Consider the following 22,308-nt stretch of genomic DNA (forward strand, 5'->3'; position numbering starts at 1 on the left):
ATACAGGTTGATCAGAACCATTGGTGTGTGAAATTGATTATTTGGAATGGCTGAGTGTATTGGCTATTGATTATAGTGATCAGGTCTACCCAGGGGTGTGATGGTGTTGAAGGGCCTGTCTATAGCTGGTATTTTATAACCATCTCTAGCTAGAATGGAAGTCAGCTGGAGGCATGTTGCTTTGTCTGTGTTTTCAACAATTGAATCCTACAGACTAATATATGGTTCTTCGTTGCAATGGTTCAATTGGTTGTCTGTGTTTGTGGAGTGTGTTGCTGTTAAAGAGAATCCTCCATCTCTCGCTCTCTCTCTCTGCCACATGTTTGCTTTGGTTGTCTTGGAAACAGCAAGAGATGACAAAGCCACCGAGTCCTTGAAATCACAGGAGAGAGAGAGAGAGAGAGAGAGAGAGAGAGAGATTTTCATAGGAATAAATACTTGTCAGGCACAAGCAAAATATGGGTACTGTATGATGTTGACAGACATTGAAGTTTCAGTAAAACAAATAACATTTTATTTGAAGGGTTATGTTATATTGCTCAACTTATAGATTCAGTTATAGAGCATTATGACACATTATAATGAAGCAATAAGGTCATTTCCATGAGCACCAACATGTCAAGTTCATAGGAGCATGTCAAATGAAAGATGAAGGGCTTTACACTAGGGGTTTGAACTAACTTTTAAGTGATGTTCGGATCCTTAACAAAATTCCTTAGTGAAGAACATTTTATTATTTAAAAAATAATTCCCCCCACAAAATTAAAATCACAGTGCAGTTATCACAAAAATATTATTTTCATGTTATAGGCTAACTTAACGGTAGCCTATAAAGGCCTGGGGAAAATTGTGTCATTTAAGTAAAACCAGAAAGGAAAAGGCGAGCTGTAGGCTACCTTGGTGAATTTGCGAGGCATGCAAAACAAGACATTGCGAAATACAGATTTCTAAGACATTCTTTCTGCCTGCCCCCTCCCTCGCGCTGGCTCGCCTGCCCTTCGCTACTGATGCGAGTGGGTGTTCAGTCTTCGGCCTGTTGTGTGTAGAATATCCTACCCTATTCATTGATGGGCCCTGCTGTACTGAAATTGCGAGACATTGTAAGCCAAGAAATTGCCAGATACAGCATTCTATTGCAAAATGCAGCTTTTGATTATCGATATTTAGGCCTAGTGCACAATTCTAACTCTGTCTGTCTGGTGGCCGACCTGCCTATACTGTTCTCCTCCCCTCTTTCCCAGTCCCTCGCTAGCTCGCTATGAAAGATGCAGGTGTTTGTGTTCTCGGAAGTACCAGTCTCCTCCATTCCAAAAATACTGAATCTTCCATTGGCTCTGTTTGCGTAGACCGTGTTAGGCCCCTTAAGAGTCTATATTAACATAAGTACAACTCAGTATGCTTTTTTGTTCTTCTGAAATAGACTACATTCTTCATATGTTTCTTTAGACCTGTCCAAAGTAAATAAGGGATTTATTGTGATGGTGTAGGCTATATTAAATTGATTTATTAGACATTTTAAAATGTAGATGTTCCAAAGGTCTGCATCAGTGGCTTGTAGGTGTGTGGAAATCAGGAGATGCTAAATGTGTTTATGCTAATTAACGTTTTATGTCATTACCGTTTTATGCAATTACCGTGAGACGGGCAGTTATTTGCTTGACAATCACCGGCTGACACAATTTCATGACCGCCACAGCCCTAGGCATGTATTAATTTCTCAAAGTGTCCATCCCAAAAATGTGGAATAAGCAGGCTTTGATTTCTTGTCAAACAGGTGGAAAAGGGGCTCTTAGAAAACATCTACCAGAAAAAGTATTAAAATGTTTTGATGTACAACACTTATAACTAATATCAACACTTACAGTGAATTCAGACAGTATTCACATCCCTTGTTTTTTTTTCCCCCTCCACATTTTGTTTTCTTACAGCCAGAATAAAAAAAAAGTTATAAAATGTGCATTTTGTTGTCACTGGCCTATACACCCCATAATGTCAAAGAGGAATTGTTTTTTTGAAGTTTTTGCAAATTAATAAAAAATGAAAAGCTTAAATGTCTTGATTCAATACATATTCAACCCCTTTTTATGACAAGTCTAAATTAGGTCAGGAGTAAAAAATGTGCTTAACAAGTCACGTAATAAATTACATGGACTCACTCACTGTGTGCAATAATAGTGTTTGACATGATTTTTGAATGACTACCCAATTTTTGTACTCTACACACACTTATCTGTAAGGTTGAGCAGTGATTTTCAAACACAGATTCAACCACACAGACCAGGGAGGTTTTCCAATGCCTTGCAAAGAAGGGCACCTACTGTTCGATGGGTAAAAAAACAAAAAACAGACAATGAATATCCCTTCGAGCATGGTGAAGTTAGTAATTACACTTTGGATGGTGTATCAATACACCCAGTCACTACAAAGATACAGCCGTCCTTCTTAACTCAGTTGCCGGAGAGGAAGGAAACAATTCAGGGATTTCACGTTCAGGCCAATGGTGACTTTAAAACAGAGTTTAATTAATGGCTGTGATAGGAGAAAACTGAGGATGGATCAATAACATTGTAGTTATTCCACAATACTAACCTAATTGACAGAGGGAAAAGAAGGAAGCCTGTACATAATAAAGATATTCCAAAACATTCACCTTTCAGCAGGACAATAACCTAAGACACAAAGCCAAATCTACACTGGATTTTCTTATCAAGAAGACCGTGATGGTTCCTGAGTGGCCGAGTTACAGTTTTGACTTAATTCTACTTGAAAATCTATGGCAAGACCTAAAAATGGTTGTCTAGAACTGAACCACAACCACTTTGACAGAGCTGTAAGAATTTAGAGAATAATAATCGTCAAATGTTGCACAATCCAGGTGTGGAAAGCTCTTAGTCTTACCCAGAAAGACTCACAGCTGTAAGCGCTGCCAAACGTGCTTCTGCAGAGTATTGACTCAGGTGTGAATAAGTTATGTAAATTAGATATTTCTGTATTTCATTTTCAATAAATGTGTAAACATTTCTAAAAACGTGTTTTCACTTCATTTTGGGGTATTGTGTGTAGATGGGTGAGACAAATATATATTTAATCTAAACTCAGCAAAAAAAGAAACGTCCCTTTTTCAGGACCCTGTCTTTCAAAGATAATTCGTAAACATCCAAATAACTTCACAGATCTTCATTGTAAAGGTTTTAAACACTGTTTCCCATGTTCGTTCAATGACCCATAAACAATTAATGAACATGCACCTGTGGAACGGTCGTTAAGACACTAACATGCTACAGACGGTAGGCAATTAAAACTTAGGATATTAAAGAGGCCTTTCTACTGACTCTGAAAAACACCAATAGAAAGATGCCCAGAGTCCCTGCTCATCTGCGTGAATGTGCCTTAGGCATGCTGCAAGGAGGTATGAGGACTGCAGATGTGGCCAGGGCAATAAATTGCCATGTCCGTACTGTGAGACGCCTAAGACAGCGCTACCAATAGAAAGATGCCCAGAGTCCTTGCTCATCTGCGTGAATGTGCCTTAGGCATGCTGCAAGGAGGTATGAGGACTGCAGATGTGGCCAGGGCAATAAATTGCCATGTCCGTACTGTGAGACGCCTAAGACAGCGCTACAGGGAGACAGGACGGACAGCTGATCGTCCTCGCAGTGGCAGACCACGTGTAACCTGCACAGGATCGGTACATCCGAACATCACACTTGCGGGACAGGTACAAGATGGCAACAACAACTGCCCGAGTTACACCAGGACCACACAATCTCTCCATCAGTGCTCAGACTGTCCGAAATAGGCTGATGGGCTTGTAGGCCTGTTGTAAAGCAGGCCCTCACCAGACATCATCGGCAACAAAGTCACCGTCGCTGGACCAGACAGGACTGGCAAAAAGTGCTCTTCACTGACGAGTCGCGGTTTTGTCTCACCAGGGGTGATGGTCGGATTCGCGTTTATCGTCAAAAGAATGAGCATTACACCGAGGCCTGTACTCTGGAGCGGGATCGAGGTGGAGGGTCCGTCATAGTCTGGGGCGGTGTGTCACAGCATCATCGGACTGAGCTTGTTGTCATTGCAGGCAATCTCAACACTGTGCATTACAGGGAAGACATCCTCCTCCCTCATGTGGTACCCTTCCTGCAGGATCTTCCTGACATGACAATGCCACCAGCCATACTGTTCATTCTGTGTGTGATTTCCTTCACGACAGGAATGTTAGTGTTCTGCCATGGCCAGTGAAGAGCCCGGATCTCGATCTCATTGAGCACGTCTGGGACCTGTTCGATGGGAGGGTGAGGGCTAGGGCCATTCCCCCCAGAAATGTCTGGGAACTTGCAGGTGCCTTGGTGGAAGAGTGGGGTAACATCTCACAGCAGCAGTATAAGGAGGAGTTGCACTGCAGTACTTAATGCAGCTGGTTGCCACACCAGATACTGACTTTTGATTTTGACCCCCCCCTTTGTTCAGGGACACATTATTCCATTTTTCTTAGTCACATGTCTGTGGAACTTGTACAGTTTATGTCTCAGTTTTTTAATCTTATGTTCATCCAAATATTTACACATGTTAAGTTTGCTGAAAATAAACATTACAGCCTGAATTCCAAATAAACTCAGCAAGAAAAGAAACGTCCTCTCACTGTCAACCGTTTCTTTTTTTGCTGAATTTATTTGGAATTCACGCTGTAACACAACAAAATGTGGAATAAGTCAAGGAGTATAAATTCTTTCTGAAGGCACTGTATATTTAGTTTCGGTAATTTTTTTCGGTAACATGGCCTTCTCTTACCAAAAATCAACATATCTTTAAGATATTTTAACATTTCTATAATACAGCATTTGGAGGGAGGATTTGAAAGTTCAAAGAAGTAACATGTAAAGGTAGACCAATCAATTAGTTATAGTGTTTGTACAGATATCAATTTACTTTATTAATTGATTTATAACAAAATTCTGTTACCAAATCTGTAACAGAATTTCAGAAAAGTCATTAACGTCAATTCAGCAATTTAGTTGGCTACAGTGCGGAATCATAATAGTCACAAACCACAGTTAGGTCACCTGCTAATGTTCTCCCTTCCGCTGGAATACTGTTATGTTCAGTTAATAACTTTTCTTTCTGTTGTCTGGTGGTCAACCCCTTGCTCTCTTCTTTCTTCTCTCTCTCCAATTAATGTCACCGCTCCCAGCTCTTATTGACACCTACTCATGAGCCCCATCTCTTTCCATTTACTGTAACTAGCATCCTCACCCACTGACTGACACCAGACGTCCATGGATGTTGAAGTCGTTTACATACATTTTTCGGTTGGTCCGATTATTGTTATTTTTTTAAAACTCAAGGTGTTATGTCATAGCTGACACCCCATTCTTTCTGCAGACATATTTTAATCTTATTTAACAGTATTTTGGGAGAACATGTTCACTAAAAAAAACAGCGAGATTTTATAGACATTCTGCTACCAAACTTTGCATCTGCACAGTTCTTTCAGTAAATGTGATTTTTGTACATGTTCAGTGTATGTTGTTAAATATAGTCCTTGTGCATAGAGTTGTATGGTTTGTTAAACTTTGAAATCTGTTCTTTTTGGCGCATTTCCGTTACTGTGGAATTACCTATAATGCAAGCGTAATGTAAACAAATTGTCATATGTGACAATCTTCAAGCAATGTTACTAGTTAAATTGCTTTTTTATTAAATATATTTCTTAGATATTTTTCTCAAATATTTGTATTCACTTTTTTCGTAATTATGGTACCAGTCAAAAGTTTGGACACACCTACTCATTCAAGGGTTTTAATTTATTTGGACTATTTTCTACATTGTAGAATAACAGTGAAGACATCAAAACTATGACATAACACATATGGAATCATGTAGTAACCAAAAAAGTGTTAAACAAGTCCAAATATATTTTATATTTTATATTATTCATAGTAGCCACCCTTTGCCTTGATGACAGCTTTGCACACTCTTGGCATTCTCTCACACAGCTTCACCTGGAATTCATTTCCAATAGTCTTGAAGGAGTAGACTACCGTTCAAAAGTTTGGGGTCACTTAGAAATGTCATTGTTTTTTCTTGTCATTTTCTCGCATGGAATAGCCTTCATTTCTGAGAACAAGGATAGACTGACGAGTTTCAGAAAAGAGGTCTTTGTTTCTGGACATTTAGAGCCTGTAATTGAACCCACAAATGCTGATGCTCCAGATACTCAACTAGTCTAAAGAAGGCCAGTTTTATTGCTTCTTTAATCAGAACAAGTTTTCAGCTGTGCTAACATAATTGCAAAAGGGTTTTCCAATGATCAATTGGCCTTTTTAAAATGATAAACTTGGATTAGCTAACACAACGTGCCATTGGAACACAGGAGTGATGGTTGCTGATAATGGGCCTCTGTACGCCTATGTTATGTAGATATTCCAGAAAGAATCTGCCGTTTTCAGCTACAATAGTCATTTACAACATGAACAATGTCTACACTTAATTTCTGAACTAATGTATGTTATTTTAATGGACAAAAAATGTGATTTAAAAAAAAAAAAGAAGACATTTCTAAGAGACCCCAAACTTTTGATTGGTAGTGTATGCTGAGCACTTGTTGGCTGCTTTTCCTTCACTCTGCGGTCCAACTCATCCCAAACCATCTAAATTGGGTTGAGGTCAGGCAATTGTGGAGGCCAGGTCATCTGATGCAGCACGTCAATCACTCTCCTTCTTGGTCAAATATCCCATACACAGCCTGAAGGTGTGTTGGATCATTGTCCTGTTGAAAAACAAATGATAGTCCCACTAAGCACAAACCAGATGGGATGGCGTATCGCTGCAGAATGCTGTGGTATCCATGCTGGTTAAGTGTGCCTTGAATTCTAAATAAATCACTGACAGTGTCACCAGCATAGCATCCCCACACCATCACACCACCACCTCCATGCTTCACGGTGGGAACTACACATGCAGAGATCATCCGCTCACCTACTCTGTGTCTCACAAAGACACGACGGTTGGAAGAAAAAATCTAATTTGGCTTCATCAGACCAAAGGACAGATTTCCACCGGTCTAATGTCTATTGCTCATGTTTCATGGCCCAAGCAAGTCTCCTCTTCTTATTGGTTTCCTTTTGTAGTGGTCTCCTCTGCAGCAGAGGTAACTCTGGGTCTTCCTTTCCTGTGGCGGTTCTCATGAGAGCTAGTTAAATCATAGCGCTTGATGGTTTTTGTGACTGCACTTGAAGAAACATTTCCACATTGACTGACTTTCATGTCTTAAAGTAATGATGTACTATCGTTTCTCATTGCTTATTTGAGCTGTTCTAGCCATTATATGGACTTGGTGTTTTACCAAATAGGGCTATCTTCTGTATACCACCCCTACCTTGTCACAACATAACTGATTGGCTCAATTGCATTAAGAAGGAAAGAAATTCCTCAAATGTACTTTTAACAAGGCACACCTATTAGCATTCTCTAAATCAGCTTCATGAGGTAGTCACCTGGAATGCATTAACAGTGTGCAAAGCTGTCATCAAGGCAAAGGGTGGCTATTTGAAGAATCTCAAATATAAAATATATTTTGATTTGTTTAACACTTTTTTGGTTACTACATGATTCCATATGTGTTATTTCATAGTTTTGATGTCTTCGCTATTATTCTACAATGTAGAAAATAGTACAAATAAATAAAAACTCTGGCATGAGTAGGTGTGTCTGAACTTTTGACTGGTACTGTATATTTTTTAGATATTTTTCTAAAACATTTTACTTGAGCTTAGATTTTTGTGCCTGAGTTGTTCAGACTAACAGGTTGATTCTTATAGGAGCTGGTGTAATAACCTCCCTCTACCTCCTATTTCCTCCTTCTGTCACTCTTCTCTCCCTGCCTTCTCCCTCTCTCCACTCCCTCTCTATTTGCCTCTCTCTTTCTGCAGTGTGCAGGCTGGTGATGGTGTACGTATAGAGAAGAGGGAAAGTGCCCAGTTTGACTTTGCCTCTGCAATGAACACTGTCACTGAGTTCTACTGTCACACGCAGGACTCAGGTGTGTCTGAGAGAGAGAGAGAGAGTAGGTAGAGAGAGAGGGGTTAGTCAGAGAGAGAGACAGGGTAGAGAGATAGAGATAGAGAGAGAGAGGCTTCATGTCATGAATTACAGGTCTGTGCTTCCATCTGTCCTTTAAGTGAAAAATATTTTCTGTTGGGACAGCGTGTGTGTGTGTGTGTGTATTTTGGGGACGCTGGCGGATGATCAACGAAACAAGTATTCTCTAACAAAATGAGGCATGAGTTTGTGACTCATTGCTGTATTCGTGTGACCATCCCCAGGTTCTAGACCTCTCTCCAGTATAGCCTCTTTGGAAAGTCCTGTGATCTGCTGTCTGGGTCCTCTCATCCACTACCTCACAGAGTTTAACCTGCAGAGAGTACTACTGCACCACAGGTACTCACACACATACACACACACCGCCCTTGTGGTTGCCACAGACTGACTCCCTGTGACTCTTGTAATATTGTATGTGGTAAATCTCTGTGTGTGTATGACTTCAAGTTCGTTCAGGCACCTCTCCTGTGAGTCAGACGGTATGGTCCTCAGTGCTCCCACTCTCAGAAACCTGGAGATACTCACCAACCAGGTACGTGTTAGTGAATGAGTGGTTGCTCCACTAAAGGTTTTGTGATTATGCTGCACGACTTGTGCAGAACTTAATTATTACTTAATAAAACTGTTGTTACACTAAGGTTTTTATTCTAAGAGTAATTTAGACTACAGTTAGGGTGTGGAAATGTTTAGGATTATTTTGCTCTTACTGTAGTACTGTAGTCAACTCCCGACCGGTCACGTTGTACAGCGCCTGAGTGGCGCAAAGGTCTAAGACACTGCATCGCAGTGCAAGTGTTGCTACAGATGCTGGTTCAATACTAGTGCCGGTCTTGACTGGGAGACCCATGAGATGACTGTAGGATTTTACGTTATTTGAAAACGAAATCATCTCCAAAATATTGTTATTTTTTGAAACAAAACGATCATTGTTATTAATTTAGAATAATATAAAAGGCCCTTGGATATTCACACACATATATTATTAACCCTGTTATTAGCAGGACAATATATATTGGTCATGGCACCCGAGTGGAGCACAATGGGATTGCCTTGCAGTTCTCTAGCTGTATCCACTGAAGTAGCGGTGGGCGCAAGAGGTTCAAGACACGAGTGCAAGGGGCACGGGAGGGGCCGCAAAGCCGTACACAGAAGATGGACCTAGCCCATGAGGGGGGGGACTCTAACCCGCCCCACTGGTTAGCACAGAACAACACTTTAAGGGGCATTGCACTAATAATGGCGCTGACTGTTGTCATTCGTGCCAGTCTGCACGTTAAATCTAAAACAATGTAACATATAATGGCGTGCAAAATTCCCCTTAGATATGAAATCGGAGGGCAGATATTATTAAATATTAAAGCATTAGACTTCTCGCTAAAGGCATCAGTCAAAAGTTCCACTTAAATCAGAACTGGATTTAGCGAAAAATGACACGAAAAGCACACATTTGTAAATCTAAAAGTAATTGGAACGGTAGATACAAATTATTTGTGACATTGCGGTTACAATAAAGAAGGTAAACAAGATGTAAACAAGATGCTGTGCTTTTATTTACAGTAGTGATGGACAGCTGGTGGCATTTTCAAAACAGGTTTTCAAATACAGTGGGGCCAAAAAGTATTTAGTCAGCCACCAATTGTGCACATTCTCCCACTTAAAAAGATGAGAGAGGCCTGTAATTTTCATCATAGGTACACTTCAACTAAAATCCAGAAAATCACATTGTAGGATTTTTAATGAATTTATTTGCAAATTATGGTGGGAAATATGTATTTGGTCAATAACAAAAGTTTATCTCAATACTTTGTTATATGCCCTTTGTTGGCAATGACAGAGGTCAAACGTTTTATGTAAGTCTTCACACACTGTTGCTGGTATTTTGGCCCATTCCTCCATGCAGATCTCCTCTAGAGCAGTGATGTTTTGGGGCTGTTGCTGGGCAACACGGACTTTCAACTCCCTCCAAAGACTTTCTATGGGGTTGAGATCTGGAGACTGGCTAGGCCACTCCAGGACCTTGAAATGCTTCTTACGAAGTCACTCCTTCGTTGCCCAGGCGGTGTGTTTGGGATCATTGTCATGCTGAAAGACCCAGCCACGTTTCATCTTCAATGCCCTTGCTGATGGAAGGAGGTTTTCACTCATAATCTCACGATACATGACCCCATTCATTCTTTCCTTTACACGGATCAGTCGTCCTTGTCCCTTTGCAGAAAAACAGCCGCAAAGCATGATGTTTCCACCCCCATGCTTCACAGTAGGTATGGTGTTCTTTGGATGCAACTCAGCATTCTTTGTCCTCCAAACACGACGAGTTGAGTTTTTACCAAAAAGTTCTATTTTGGTTTCATCTGACCATATGACATTCTCCCAATCTTCTTCTGGATCATCCAAATGCTCTCTAGCAAACTTCAGACGGGCCTGGAGGCGTAGTGTGTTACTAATGGTAGGCTTTGTTACTTTGGTCCCAGCTCTCTGCAGGTCATAGGTCCCCCCGTGTGGTTCTTGTGATCATATTGACCCCACGGGGTGAGATCTTGCCTGGAGCCCCAGATCGAGGGAGATTATCAGTGGTCTTGTATGTCTTCCATTTCCTAATAATTGCTCCCACAGTTAATTTCTTCAAACCAAGCTGCTTACCTATTGCAGATTCAGTCTTCCCAGCCTGGTGCAGGTCTACAATTTTGTTTCTGGTGTCCTTTGACATCTCTTTGGTCTTGGCCATAGTGGAGTTTGGAGTGTGACTGTTTGAGGTTGTGGACAGGTGTCTTTTAAATCAAATCAAATCAAATTTTATTTGTCACACATACACATGGTTAGCAGATGTTAATGCGAGTGTAGCGAAATGCTTGTGCTTCTAGTTCCGACAATGCAGTAATAACCAACAAGTAATCTAGCTAACAATTCCAAAACTACTACCTTATAGACACAAGTGTATGGGGATAAGAATATGTACATAAAGCTAGATGAGTTTGCCCCCGGTGATGCGTTGTGCAGACCTCATTACCCTCTGGAGAGCCTTACGGTTGTGGGCGGTGCAGTTGCCGTACCAGGCGGTGATACAGCCCGACAGGATGCTCTCGATTGTGCATCTGTAGAAGTTTGTGAGTGCTTTTGGTGACAAGCCGAATTTCTTCAGCCTCCTGAGGTTGAAGAGGCGCTGCTGCGCCTTCTTCACGATGCTGTCTGTGTGGGTGGACCAATTCAGTTTGTCTGTGATGTGTACGCCGAGGAACTTAAAACTTACTACCCTCTCCACTACTGTCCCATCAATGTGGATAGGGGGGTGTTCCCTCTGCTGTTTCCTGAAATCCACAATCATCTCCTTAGTTTTGTTGACGTTGAGTGTGAGGTTATTTTCCTGACACCACACACCGAGGGCCCTCACCTCCTCCCTGTAGGCCGTCTCGTCGTTGTTGGTAATCAAGCCTACTACTGTTGTGTCGTCCGCAAACTTGATGATTGAGTTGGAGGCGTGCGTGGCCAAGCAGTCGTGGGTGAACAGGGAGTACAGGAGAGGGCTCAGAACGCACCCTTGTGGGGCCCCAGTGTTGAGGATCAGCGGGGTGGAAATGTTGTTGCCTACCCGCACCACCTGGGGGCGGCCCGTCAGGAAGTCCAGTACCCAGTTGCACAGGGCGGGGTCGAGACCCAGGGTCTCGAGCTTGATGACGAGCTTGGAGGGCACTATGGTGTTAAATGCCGAGCTGTAGTCGATGAACAGCATTCTCACATAGGTATTCCTCTTGTCCAGATGGGTTAGGGTAGTGTGCAGTGTGGTTGAGATTCTATCGTCTGTGGACCTATTTGGGCGGTAAGCAAATTGAGTCAGGTAGGGTGGAGGTGATATGGTCCTTGCATGCTCTGAGGGCGCGGCTGGGGATGCCGTCTGGGCCTGCAGCCTTGCGAGGGTTGACACGTTTAAATGTTTTCCTCACGTCGGCTGCAGTGAAGGAGAGTCCGCATGTTTTAGTTGCAGGCCGTGTCAGTGGCACGTGTCTTTTGTCCTCAAAGCAGGCAAAAAAGTTATTTAGTCTGCCTGGGAGCAAGACATCCTGGTCCGTGACTGGGCTGGTTTTCTTTTTGTAATCCGTGATTGACTGTAGACCCTGCCACATACCTCTTGTGTCTGAGCCGTTGAATTGAGATTCTACTTTGTCTCTATACTGACGCTTAGCTTGTTTGATTGCCTTGCGGAGGGAATAGTTACACTGTTTGTATTAGGTCATGTTTCCGGTCACCTTGCCCTGATTAAAAGCAGTGGTTCGAGCTTTCAGTTTCACGCGAATGCTGCCATCAATCCACGGTTTCTGGTTTGGGAATGTTTTAATCGTTGCTATGGGAACGTCATCTTCAACGCACGTTCTAATGAACTCGCTCACCGAATCAGCGTATTCGTCAATGTTGTTGTCTGACGCAATACGAAACATATCCCAGTCCATGTGATGGAAGCAGTCTTGGAGTGTGGAATCAGATTGGTCGGACCAGCGTTGAACAGACCTCAGCGCGGGAGCTTCTTGATTTAGTTTCTGTCTGTAGGCAGGGATCAACAAAATGGAGTCGTGATCAGCTTTTCCGAAAGGAGGGCGGGGCAGGGCCTTATATGCGTCGCGGAAGTTAGAATAGCAGCGATCCAAGGTTTTTCCAGCCCTGGTTGCGCAATCGATATGCTGATAAAATTTAGGGAGTCTTGTTTTCAGATTAGCCTTGTTAAAATCCCCAGCTACAATGAATGCAGCCTCCGGATAAATGGATTCCAGTTTGCAAAGAGTCAAATAAAGTTCGTTCAGAGCCATCGATGTGTCTGCTTGGGGGGGGAATATATACGGCTGTGATTATAATCGAAGAGAATTCCCTTGGAAGATAATGCGGTCGACATTTGATTGTGAGGAATTCTAAATCAGGTGAACAGAAGGACTTGAGTACCTGTATGTTGTTATGATCACACCACGTCACGTTAACCGTGAAGCATACGCCCCCGCCCCTCTTCTTACCAGAAAGATGTTTGTTTCTGTCGGCGCGATGCGTGGAGAAACCCGCTGGCTGCACCGATTCTGATGGCGTCTCTCCAGTGAGCCATGTTTCCGTGAAGCTAAGAACGTTACAGTCTCTGATGTCCCTCTGGAATGCTACCCTTGCTCGGATTTCATCAACCTTGTTGTCAATAGACTGGACATTGGCGAGAAGAATGCTAGGGAGTGGTGCACGATGTGCCCGTCTCCGGAGTCTGACCAGAAGACCGCTCCGTTTCCCCCTTTTACGAAGTCGTTTTTTTTGGGTCGCCGGCTGGGATCCATTCCGTTGTCCTGGGTGAAAGGCAGTACACAGGATCCGCTTCGCGAGAGTCATATTCTTGGTCGTACTGATGGTGAGTTGACGCTGCTCTTATGTTCAGTAGTTCTTCTCGACTGTATGTAATGAAACCTAAGATGACCTGGGGTACTAATGTAAGAAATAACACGTAAAAAAAACCTAAAAACTGCATAGTTTCCTAGGAACGCGAAGCGAGGCGGCCATCTCTGTCGGCGCCGGAAGTACCTGATAACAAGTTCAAACAGGTGCCATTAATACAGGTAACGAGTGGAGGACAGAGGAGCCTCTTAAAGAAGAAGTTACAGGTCTGTGAGAGCCAGAAATCTTGCTTGTTTGTAGGTGACCAAATACTTATTTTCCACCATAATTTGGAAATAAATTCATTAAAAATCCTACAATGTGATTTTCTGGATTTTTTTTTTTTTTTTTTTTTTTGTCATAGTTGAAGTGTACCAATTATGAAAATTACAGGCCTCTCTCATCTTTTTAAGTGGGAGAACTTGCACATTTTGGTGGCTGACTAAATACTTTTTTGCCCCACTATATTTGTGGCCCGATTAGCAGGACAATAGACTCTTTATAGCCCTGCTACTGTAGGTGTGAACACCCCCCTACTTACAATGTATTTGATGCTTAAGTACTCTAAAGTGTTACATTTGTGAATAGCACTGTCCGTGACCAAAATCCCCAAGTCTACCAGTATTTTTTAAATGTCTCCAGAAGACGTTCCACCTGAAAGCCCTAATCTGCTCACTTAAACGAATAGAGATCCTGGTCATGGTGCTACAGTATGTCGTTACAGCATAATCAAAGTGAGGATAATCGGCGATCTGCTGTTTACTTATGGTCTATTGTAAGATGAAAGTCACACCTTTCCAGTACTCCTCACCCCGTCCCAACTCCACCCTTAACACAGTTACCATTCAAAAACAAGCTATTTATCTACAAAAAAATGACATTGCGACCAAAGAGAACAGACAAAATAGACATTGTTTTCATCAAGCCAGCTTCTTTCTATGGTGCTACTCGTTCCTGGGTTCGTCAGGTCGTCAGTTCACCCTGACATTTCTATTCCTCTTCTGACAACAGAACTTGACCAACTGCTCACCAGGCACAGCAAGGGCCGTCCGGTCCGTTATGCTGTTCTGCTATTCCAAGGATGTGTAACCAAAGAGATACCACGAGTGGGCTCAAACAAAATACCAACAGGAATGGATCCCGAGGAAAATGTGGCTTACCCGTGAACTTCCGGGTGTTCATACTTAAATTACTGTGTCTCAGAATTTCCTGTCTTTAATAAAGAAATGTTTTAGTTATCCTGACCTGGACACAATGTACAGTATTATAATAGCCCTTCCGATTGGCGCAGCAGTTGAAGACACTGTATCGCAGTGCAAAATGCATTGCTTCAGATGTAGGTTCTATACCCGTGCTGGCCGCCACTGGGAGACCCATATGTAATTACTGTTTGTCACGAACCTGCATCTGTAGCAATGCATTTTACACTGTGATGCAATGTCTTAGACCGCTGCGCCAACCGGGAAGGCTATTATAATCTTGTACATGGGGTCCAGGTCAGGATAACCAAAACATTTATTTTTTAAAGACTATCAGAAAGAATGTTGCTACTTGTTTATTTTGATCCAAAGCCTGAATGAGTGAGTCACTCAGCTTTATGTAGGTGCCGGGCAATATATAACAATAATTTGTAGGTTATTTCGTTAAAATAATAAAAGTGAGCGATTTGTAATCTGAATATCAAAATATTTTCAATATACTGTAGGCCTACTGTAGGCGACATGAGTCTCACTAGTGTTGAGTAATGTGCTGTTAAAAGTGGTGTATGTATTATTTAAAAAGCATATTGAAGTTAGAAACAATAGCATTTGATGCAATAAGCCTACCCGCTGTGGTCACTATTTTAGCACAGTTTCGCGCTGCTCTGAGACAAGCATGGGGTCTGGTCTTGGTAAATCAATGAGAGTTTTATTTTGACTGAATCTCTGTTTGTGTATTGGTTAGGCTAGAATTATACAATTAGGGTGTGGACATGTTATGCTCTTAGTACTGTAGCCTACTCCCGACCGTCACGTTGTACAGCTCCATATTTTCCGTTCCATCCTAACGGAAACCCAGGGGGTTTTCATTTTTCTTGGAATAGAAACACCATAATATTAAGCAAATTAATTAAGCAAAATTTCTTAAAATTAGTCCCATACACTATGTTCTTACAAAAAAGGTTTTAAATGCTCTTGTACAGCCACTATTGAAGGCCATCAAATGCTTCTCAAATATGCCCTCTGGTGGTCAAACTAGCACTAACTAGCTTTAATGGTTACAATGGCTAACACTTAAATAACGTGCCATAGAATTCTGCGGCACCATGCAAGTATGGTGTGCTGTGCTGCAGTACGCTGCAACTTTTACATGATGAACCACTGTACTTTTCCTGCAGTTTACTTGTATACAACTCACAACTTTATCTTATATAATGTCCTGTTTGGTGCTATTTTGTGGCCTAAATTAAGTTTGGGCAATTGTTATTGTGGAGCATTGGAACGGTACGATATTACTAGGCCAAGTGCAGTACTCTTTTTCACAGAAAGGTTTGTGTGCGTGTGTTACAGACAGATGGAGGTACGAAGGGCAGTTTGTTGTGGGTGTTAGACCACACCCACACCTCATTTGGTAGAAGACTGATGAGGAAGTGGGTAAGCCAGCCCCTCAAAGATGCACAGTAAGTACACACTGAATCCCAAACCAGTCCTTTGCCCCTACTAACTCGCTTGGAGGGCCCTCCGTGGTCATCTGTTGCTGACGAAACTCTGAGGGTGACTTCAAGAGTGATGAGTGGATCAAACAACAGCTCATAATAATGGCTGGAACGGAGTGGCATCAAACATAGAAACCATGTGTTTCTAGAATAGAAACCAGCCATACATACCATGAGCCTGTCCTCCCCATTTAAGGTGCCACCAACCTCCTGTGGGATCAAATTAACCCATCAATTTCAGGACACACTTAGGACTTGAATGATGCAATTTATGTTCCACGTTAAATAATAAAACGAGAATTGAATTAAAATGAACAAATTTCCCCTGTCATTTTACAAGATATAAACCTCCGTAACAGTTAAACATTTAATTTGTGAAGTATTTCATTTTTTACATGTGTCAAGCCTAGAAATCAGACACAAACAAATGTATTTTGCATATAATTAGGCTCACCTCTCCATTATTTTTTATGAAATTGTTAACACCAAACATATTGCGGTGCATGTTGGGATAGCACTTTGCTCTTGAGCTGGCAGCATTGCTGGCTCAGTTGAAGTGGCCCCTAAACCCATGATCATTTTAAATCCCTCAGATTTACATCACTTGTGCATATGGTGGAGGCGTGAGTGAATTTGCAAATGGGGGGGCGAGGGGAAAGGAAAGGGACTGGTTTGGGCTTCAGCAATAGATTACGGTGAAGTTGCCACGAGAACCTGATCTTGTGTCAGTTTTGCATTTCCCCCGTTAATGGTTAAGGATTTAGGGGCGGGGAGGGGAGGGGAAGCTGAACCTAGGAATATGTACCTAGGGGAAACTTTACCCTGGAGCAAGTACACACACGGACCTATGCAATCCTTTCAGATCTGCACTGAGTGTCTGAGGGATAGAGATGGATTTGGGGTTGGGCTGAGACTGTAATCTCTCTTACTCGCTCAGATCTGCTGTTAGGATTATAAATCTTCTATTCTACCATCAGATGGGTTATGAGAGAACCCTGCTTCACGCTTACATGAATAAAACCCAGATTACACACACATGCACATGTCTCTCTGCACTCTGCAGTCACACTCGAATGCCTAATGCACATTGTGTTGCTGGGGAGGAAACTGAAAATAGCACTTGTGCTTCTGTATACAAAATGTCAACCCTGGAGGCACTTGTTCACCCCACAGGTCTATATGTGAGAGACAAGGTGCTGTATGTGAGATCCTGGAGTCTGATTCCGTCACCCTACCCTCCGTTAGAGCCCTGCTCTTCCGACTGCCAGACCTGGAGAGAGGAGTGTGCAGCATCTACCACAAGAAGGTACGCTCGTGCATGCACACACACGCACACACGGTCTAGAAGCAGTGGCCTCACTCAAAGATTAAACGAGTGACCACCCTAGCAATGGAAATGCATGTCATCGATGATTGAAGGCTGGCGAGATCAGGTAGAACCATTCTAGCCAATGATAGGGAAGATACACGGGGGAACAACAGGCACAAGTAAGTTGTTTATTTCAATGTTGTCGGAATGCCACGTGCATCCACTTATATCAGTACCTTTGTAAAAGCCTAAACATTACGAAACTTATATTCGATCAAACAAGTCTGACGTAATTCGATATTCTCTCATAGACCTCCATACAAAAAAGGGCTTATCACATCCGGACAGATTGTGAGCGAAGCAAATCCTCTCGCTTCACCTCTTTCTTTCTGCCTCACTGTCATATCTCCCACCCTCCCAGTATGACATTGTCTCCTTTCTTCCACAAGCTTCACTCAAATGTCAGGACAAAGAGCTTTCATCAGTGTGTGCATGTGCTTATTTGATGCTGAACCTTGCTCTTGTCCACAGTATCGTTTTCTCAGCTTGCACTCTTGCCTCAAAATCTGCTGAAAGTTTCATCCTCACAGTGATTGGTTAGACGTTTTTCCTAATCTATTCCACCCACCCTCCCTACACACACACATACATATTAATTGTCATATTTGGATGAGTTGTGTGATGGTCTGCTTCTCTATTTAATGGAGAGAGGAAATAGAATGGCTATGGTAGCAAGCCTTCGTGTGCTCTCAACCATAAAAACCACGTCACCTCCCAAAGCCAGAGAACCATTAAAGCTGTGACACTCATTAACCCTCTGACCTGTTTTAATGCCAATATGAATTCAATATTATCTGTAACGCCACATCTCTCCAATAACAGTAATAGACCACTGACATACAGGTCACTGAATCAATAAAACTGTAGAATCTATAATGATTAACAATAGTATATTTTTATAACATTGTGCCTGCCTTCAGAAAGTATTTCCGCCCCTTGACTTTTTCCACATTTTAAAATGTATTACATTTATATTTTCTGTGTGACTAGCCTACTACACACAATACTAGGGTTGTATGAGATCTTCAGTTTCTTGGCAATTTCTCGCATGCAATAGACTTCATTTCTCAGAACAAGAATAGACTAACGAGTTTCAGAAGAAACTATAAGCTTGTCAGGTTCTGATTATTTTACGTTGCTTCTTCACCCGAGATTAGCCCCCAATTGCTAATGAATCCGTTCTTTATTCTCCAGGCTCCGCTTTGTCATCAACATGGACAACCTTGCAATGTATGTATATCACATGTATCCATCGTGATTTTCCCTGGACTTTTACTGCTGACCTCATTATGAGCAGAACTTGATAAAGACCTTACCATTTTGGCCCTAATGTGGCTGTTACATCATGTCCCCCCTCTGGAGTTATTCCCCACGCCTCTTTTACTTGTCTGTCTGCTTCCCCTACTGCATTAGAGAGTTAAGCATTGTGTCACTCATAAAGTGGACGTCTGCTTTTCTCAAATCCAACGTGCCTGGTTGTGACATGTGACGACCTCAAACGGACTCTGTGGTTTTGTTATGTGTTGCCCATATACTACATAAAACCGTAGGCCAGGTATTTCCACACTGGGGCACACGCAATGCCGTCGTGGGTACGCCAAATAGAAATGTGATTCACAAATTTAAAAAAAAAAATGTTAAAGAAAACGAACAATTCTTCACATTTTCAAACAGTACATTTATATTTCCCAACGGGGCTATACTTTTTAAAAGTTTTTTTTCTCACCTGAGTAGCCTCGTTTCACTGCCAAAAATAAAATTAAACCTTCTAGTGTTCAGCGAAATAACAACACAATGTCAAATACAGGTAGCCTAGTCAAATAATGAACATCCGATCACATTAACCGCTGACATGTAGAAACAAAACATGACCATTTGAAAAATAAACCACGGGAGTTTTTTGAGCGAGAATATAGACAACTTTTGAGAAGTAAGACATGTATAAAAGCAACAGATACCATTAAGTGCCATCCCAGGTGGTGTACACATGAAATCGGATGGAATATATGTGAACATGATGGTTAACAACTGTGCAGTAGATGTCTTAGTAGATACAGGTGCTAAAGTCACAGTATTGACCATATCTTATCCAAACATATATGTCCCCAGTACACGGGCAAGAAGATGAGTATACTATGCAATAAAATGCAAATTAATTACTTAAAAATCATACAATGTGATTTTCTGGATTTTAGTTTTAGATTCCGTCTCTCACAGTTGAAGTGTACCTATGATAAAAAATTACAGACCTCTACATGCTTTGTAAGTTTGAAAACCTGCAAAATCGGCAGTGTATCAAATACTTGTTCTCCCCACTGTATATAAACAGCTACACAGACATCAGGTATGCTTTTGGTGTTACCTATGTTTTTCTACAAATATGGAAAAACAGAGGATTCAGGACATCACTGGGTGTGAGAGTAAAGGTAATGATCTGTCTGACCGAGCTGCCAAGGCAGCTGCCTAGAGAACACATACCTCTATCACCTAAACTGATTAGGAGATACACCTTGGATACATTGCAACACATTAGAGAGATGCAAAGAAGTGCACCAAAAGATGAAGTGTGGGAATGGATGGCTGCAGGATGCAAACTCAATCAAGAAGGTGTGTGGAAATACAACCTGAGATGTGTAGTGCCAAATGCACACTTACCCTACTTGGTGACACAGATCCACTCTTTGGGACACATTGGTGTGGACAAGATAATTTATCATTTTGTGGGCAAATGGTGGAATCCTGGTGTGCGGAAAGAGGCTGAGGCTGTTGGGGTGAATTGCAACATTTGTAGGGAAAACAACACCAAGGGACAAGTGAAAGTACAGACACGATGAGTGCCTTCCCTTCAGACATCTACAGCTTGATTACATAACGCTGGCCAAATCTAAAGGACACAAAGATGTGCTAGTCGTTGTTGATTGTTTCTCTCCCTATTAAGAAAGGAACTGCACAACATACAGCTAAAATTCTGATTAGAGAAATCATTCCCCGATGGGGATTTACCGAACAATAAGATTCTGACCAAGGCACCCATTTCACAGGAAAAGTGTCAGGAGGTAGCTCGTCTTCTGAACTGCCCTTATCATCCTCAATCGAGTGGACAGGTAGAACGCACAAATTGAGTTTTGAGAGACATTCAAAGATGCATCAAGAAGGGATAGCATGGCCGGATGCATTGCCTACGGCAGTGGTTCCCAAACTTTTTATAGTCCCGTACCCCTTCAAACATTCAACCTCCAGCTGCGTACCAGGGTCAGCGCACTCTCAAATATTGTTTTTTGCCATCATTTTAAGCCTGCCACACACACACTATTCGATACATTTATTAAACATAAGAATGAGTGTGAGTTTTTGTCACATCCCGGCTCGTGGGAAGTGACAAAGAGCTCTTATACAACCAGAGCACAAATAATAATATAATAATCAATAATTTTGCTCTTTAGTTAGCCATCTTACATATAAAACCTTGTTTTTTCACCAACAATTGTGAATAACTCACCACAGGTTAATAAGAAGGGTATGCTTGAAAGGATGCACAAAACTCTGCAATGTTGGGTTGTATTGGAGACAGTCTGTCTTAAATCATTTTCCACACACACACAGTCTGTCTGTATTTAGTTGTCATGCTAGTGAGGCCCGAGAATCCACTCTCACATAGGTACGTGGTTGCAAAAGGCATCAGTGTCTTAACAGCGTCATTTGCCAAGGCAAGAAACTCTGATTACATTTTCACAGAGGCTCTCTTGTTCAGATATCGGTAAGTGGACTGAAGGCAGGGCATGAAAGGGATAACGAATCCAATTGTTTGTGTTGCCCGTTTTGGGAAAGTACCTGTGTAATTGAGCACCCGTAATTGAGCAAGCGGTCAGACAACCAAAAATTATGCTCAGTAAAGAAAACTTTAACCTTGTCTCTCAATTTTAAAAAGTGTATCAATACTTTGCGCCTTGATAACCAGCGCACTTCTGTATGTTGTAAAAGTGTTACATGGTCACTGCCCATATCATTGCATAATTTTCCCAGCCAAATCCGCGGTAGCAGGAAGAATTAAGTCCTGCACAATAGTATGGGGCTTGCCTGTCCTAGCCACTCAGTAGCTCACCATATAAGACACTTCTAGCTACTTCTTATTTACTTTATTTGTGATAGGGGTCAGCATTTTCACTTTTGGTTGAATAGCGTGCCCAAACTGAACTGCCTCCTACTCAGTCCCAGATGCTAATATATGCATATTATTATTACTATTGGATAGAAACCACTCTGAAGTTTCTAAAACAGTTTGAATGATGTCTGTGAGTATAACAGAACTCATATGGCAGACAAAAACCTGAGAAGAAATCCAAACAGAAAGTGAGAAATCGATTTTCAAAACAGTGCCTATTCAAATCCCTGTTAGTTATGGATGTGCTTGCACTTCCTAGGGCTTCCACTAGATGTCACTGTCTTTAGATACTGGTTTTAGGATTCTACTATAAAGGAGGGGCTCATAAGAACTCTTTTAGTGAGTGGTCTGGCAGAGAGTATGCTCTCGTTCCAATGCTTTTCTTCAGACAATGAAATTCTCCGGTTGGAACCTTATTTATGATTTAAGTTAAAAACATCCTAAAGATTGATTGCATACAATCATTTGACTTGTTTCTATGACCTGTAAATGGAACTTTTTGAGTTTTTTTCTGGAGGAAGTGCTCGCTCCTCATGAAGATGGATTACTGGGCTGAACACGCTGCCTTTTCAGCGGAATGTTGTCGTGGGGTTC

At 41.8% G+C, this 22,308-nt stretch overlaps 1 protein-coding gene across 6 annotated transcripts in view; it reads left to right on the plus strand.

The window, feature by feature from the left end:
• Positions 1–22,308, plus strand: part of msh3 (mutS homolog 3 (E. coli)) — a 126,955-nt gene that overhangs the window by 15,754 nt on the left and 88,893 nt on the right. For 4 of the 6 annotated variants that reach the window (XM_042320822.1, XM_042320817.1, XM_042320821.1 and 1 more), the window contains exons 9-14: positions 7,929–8,038; positions 8,322–8,436; positions 8,545–8,629; positions 16,038–16,147; positions 17,357–17,489; positions 18,747–18,782. In XM_042320822.1, the coding sequence (XP_042176756.1) occupies positions 7,929–8,038; positions 8,322–8,436; positions 8,545–8,629; positions 16,038–16,147; positions 17,357–17,489; positions 18,747–18,782 (589 nt within the window). The remainder of the gene's footprint in view (positions 1–7,928; positions 8,039–8,321; positions 8,437–8,544; positions 8,630–16,037; positions 16,148–17,356; positions 17,490–18,746; positions 18,783–22,308) is intronic. The other 2 variants (XM_042320818.1, XM_042320820.1) reach the window with 1 other exon arrangement.

Source organism: Oncorhynchus tshawytscha, linkage group LG04, assembly GCF_018296145.1.
Source record: "Oncorhynchus tshawytscha isolate Ot180627B linkage group LG04, Otsh_v2.0, whole genome shotgun sequence".
NCBI lineage: Eukaryota > Metazoa > Chordata > Actinopteri > Salmoniformes > Salmonidae > Oncorhynchus > Oncorhynchus tshawytscha.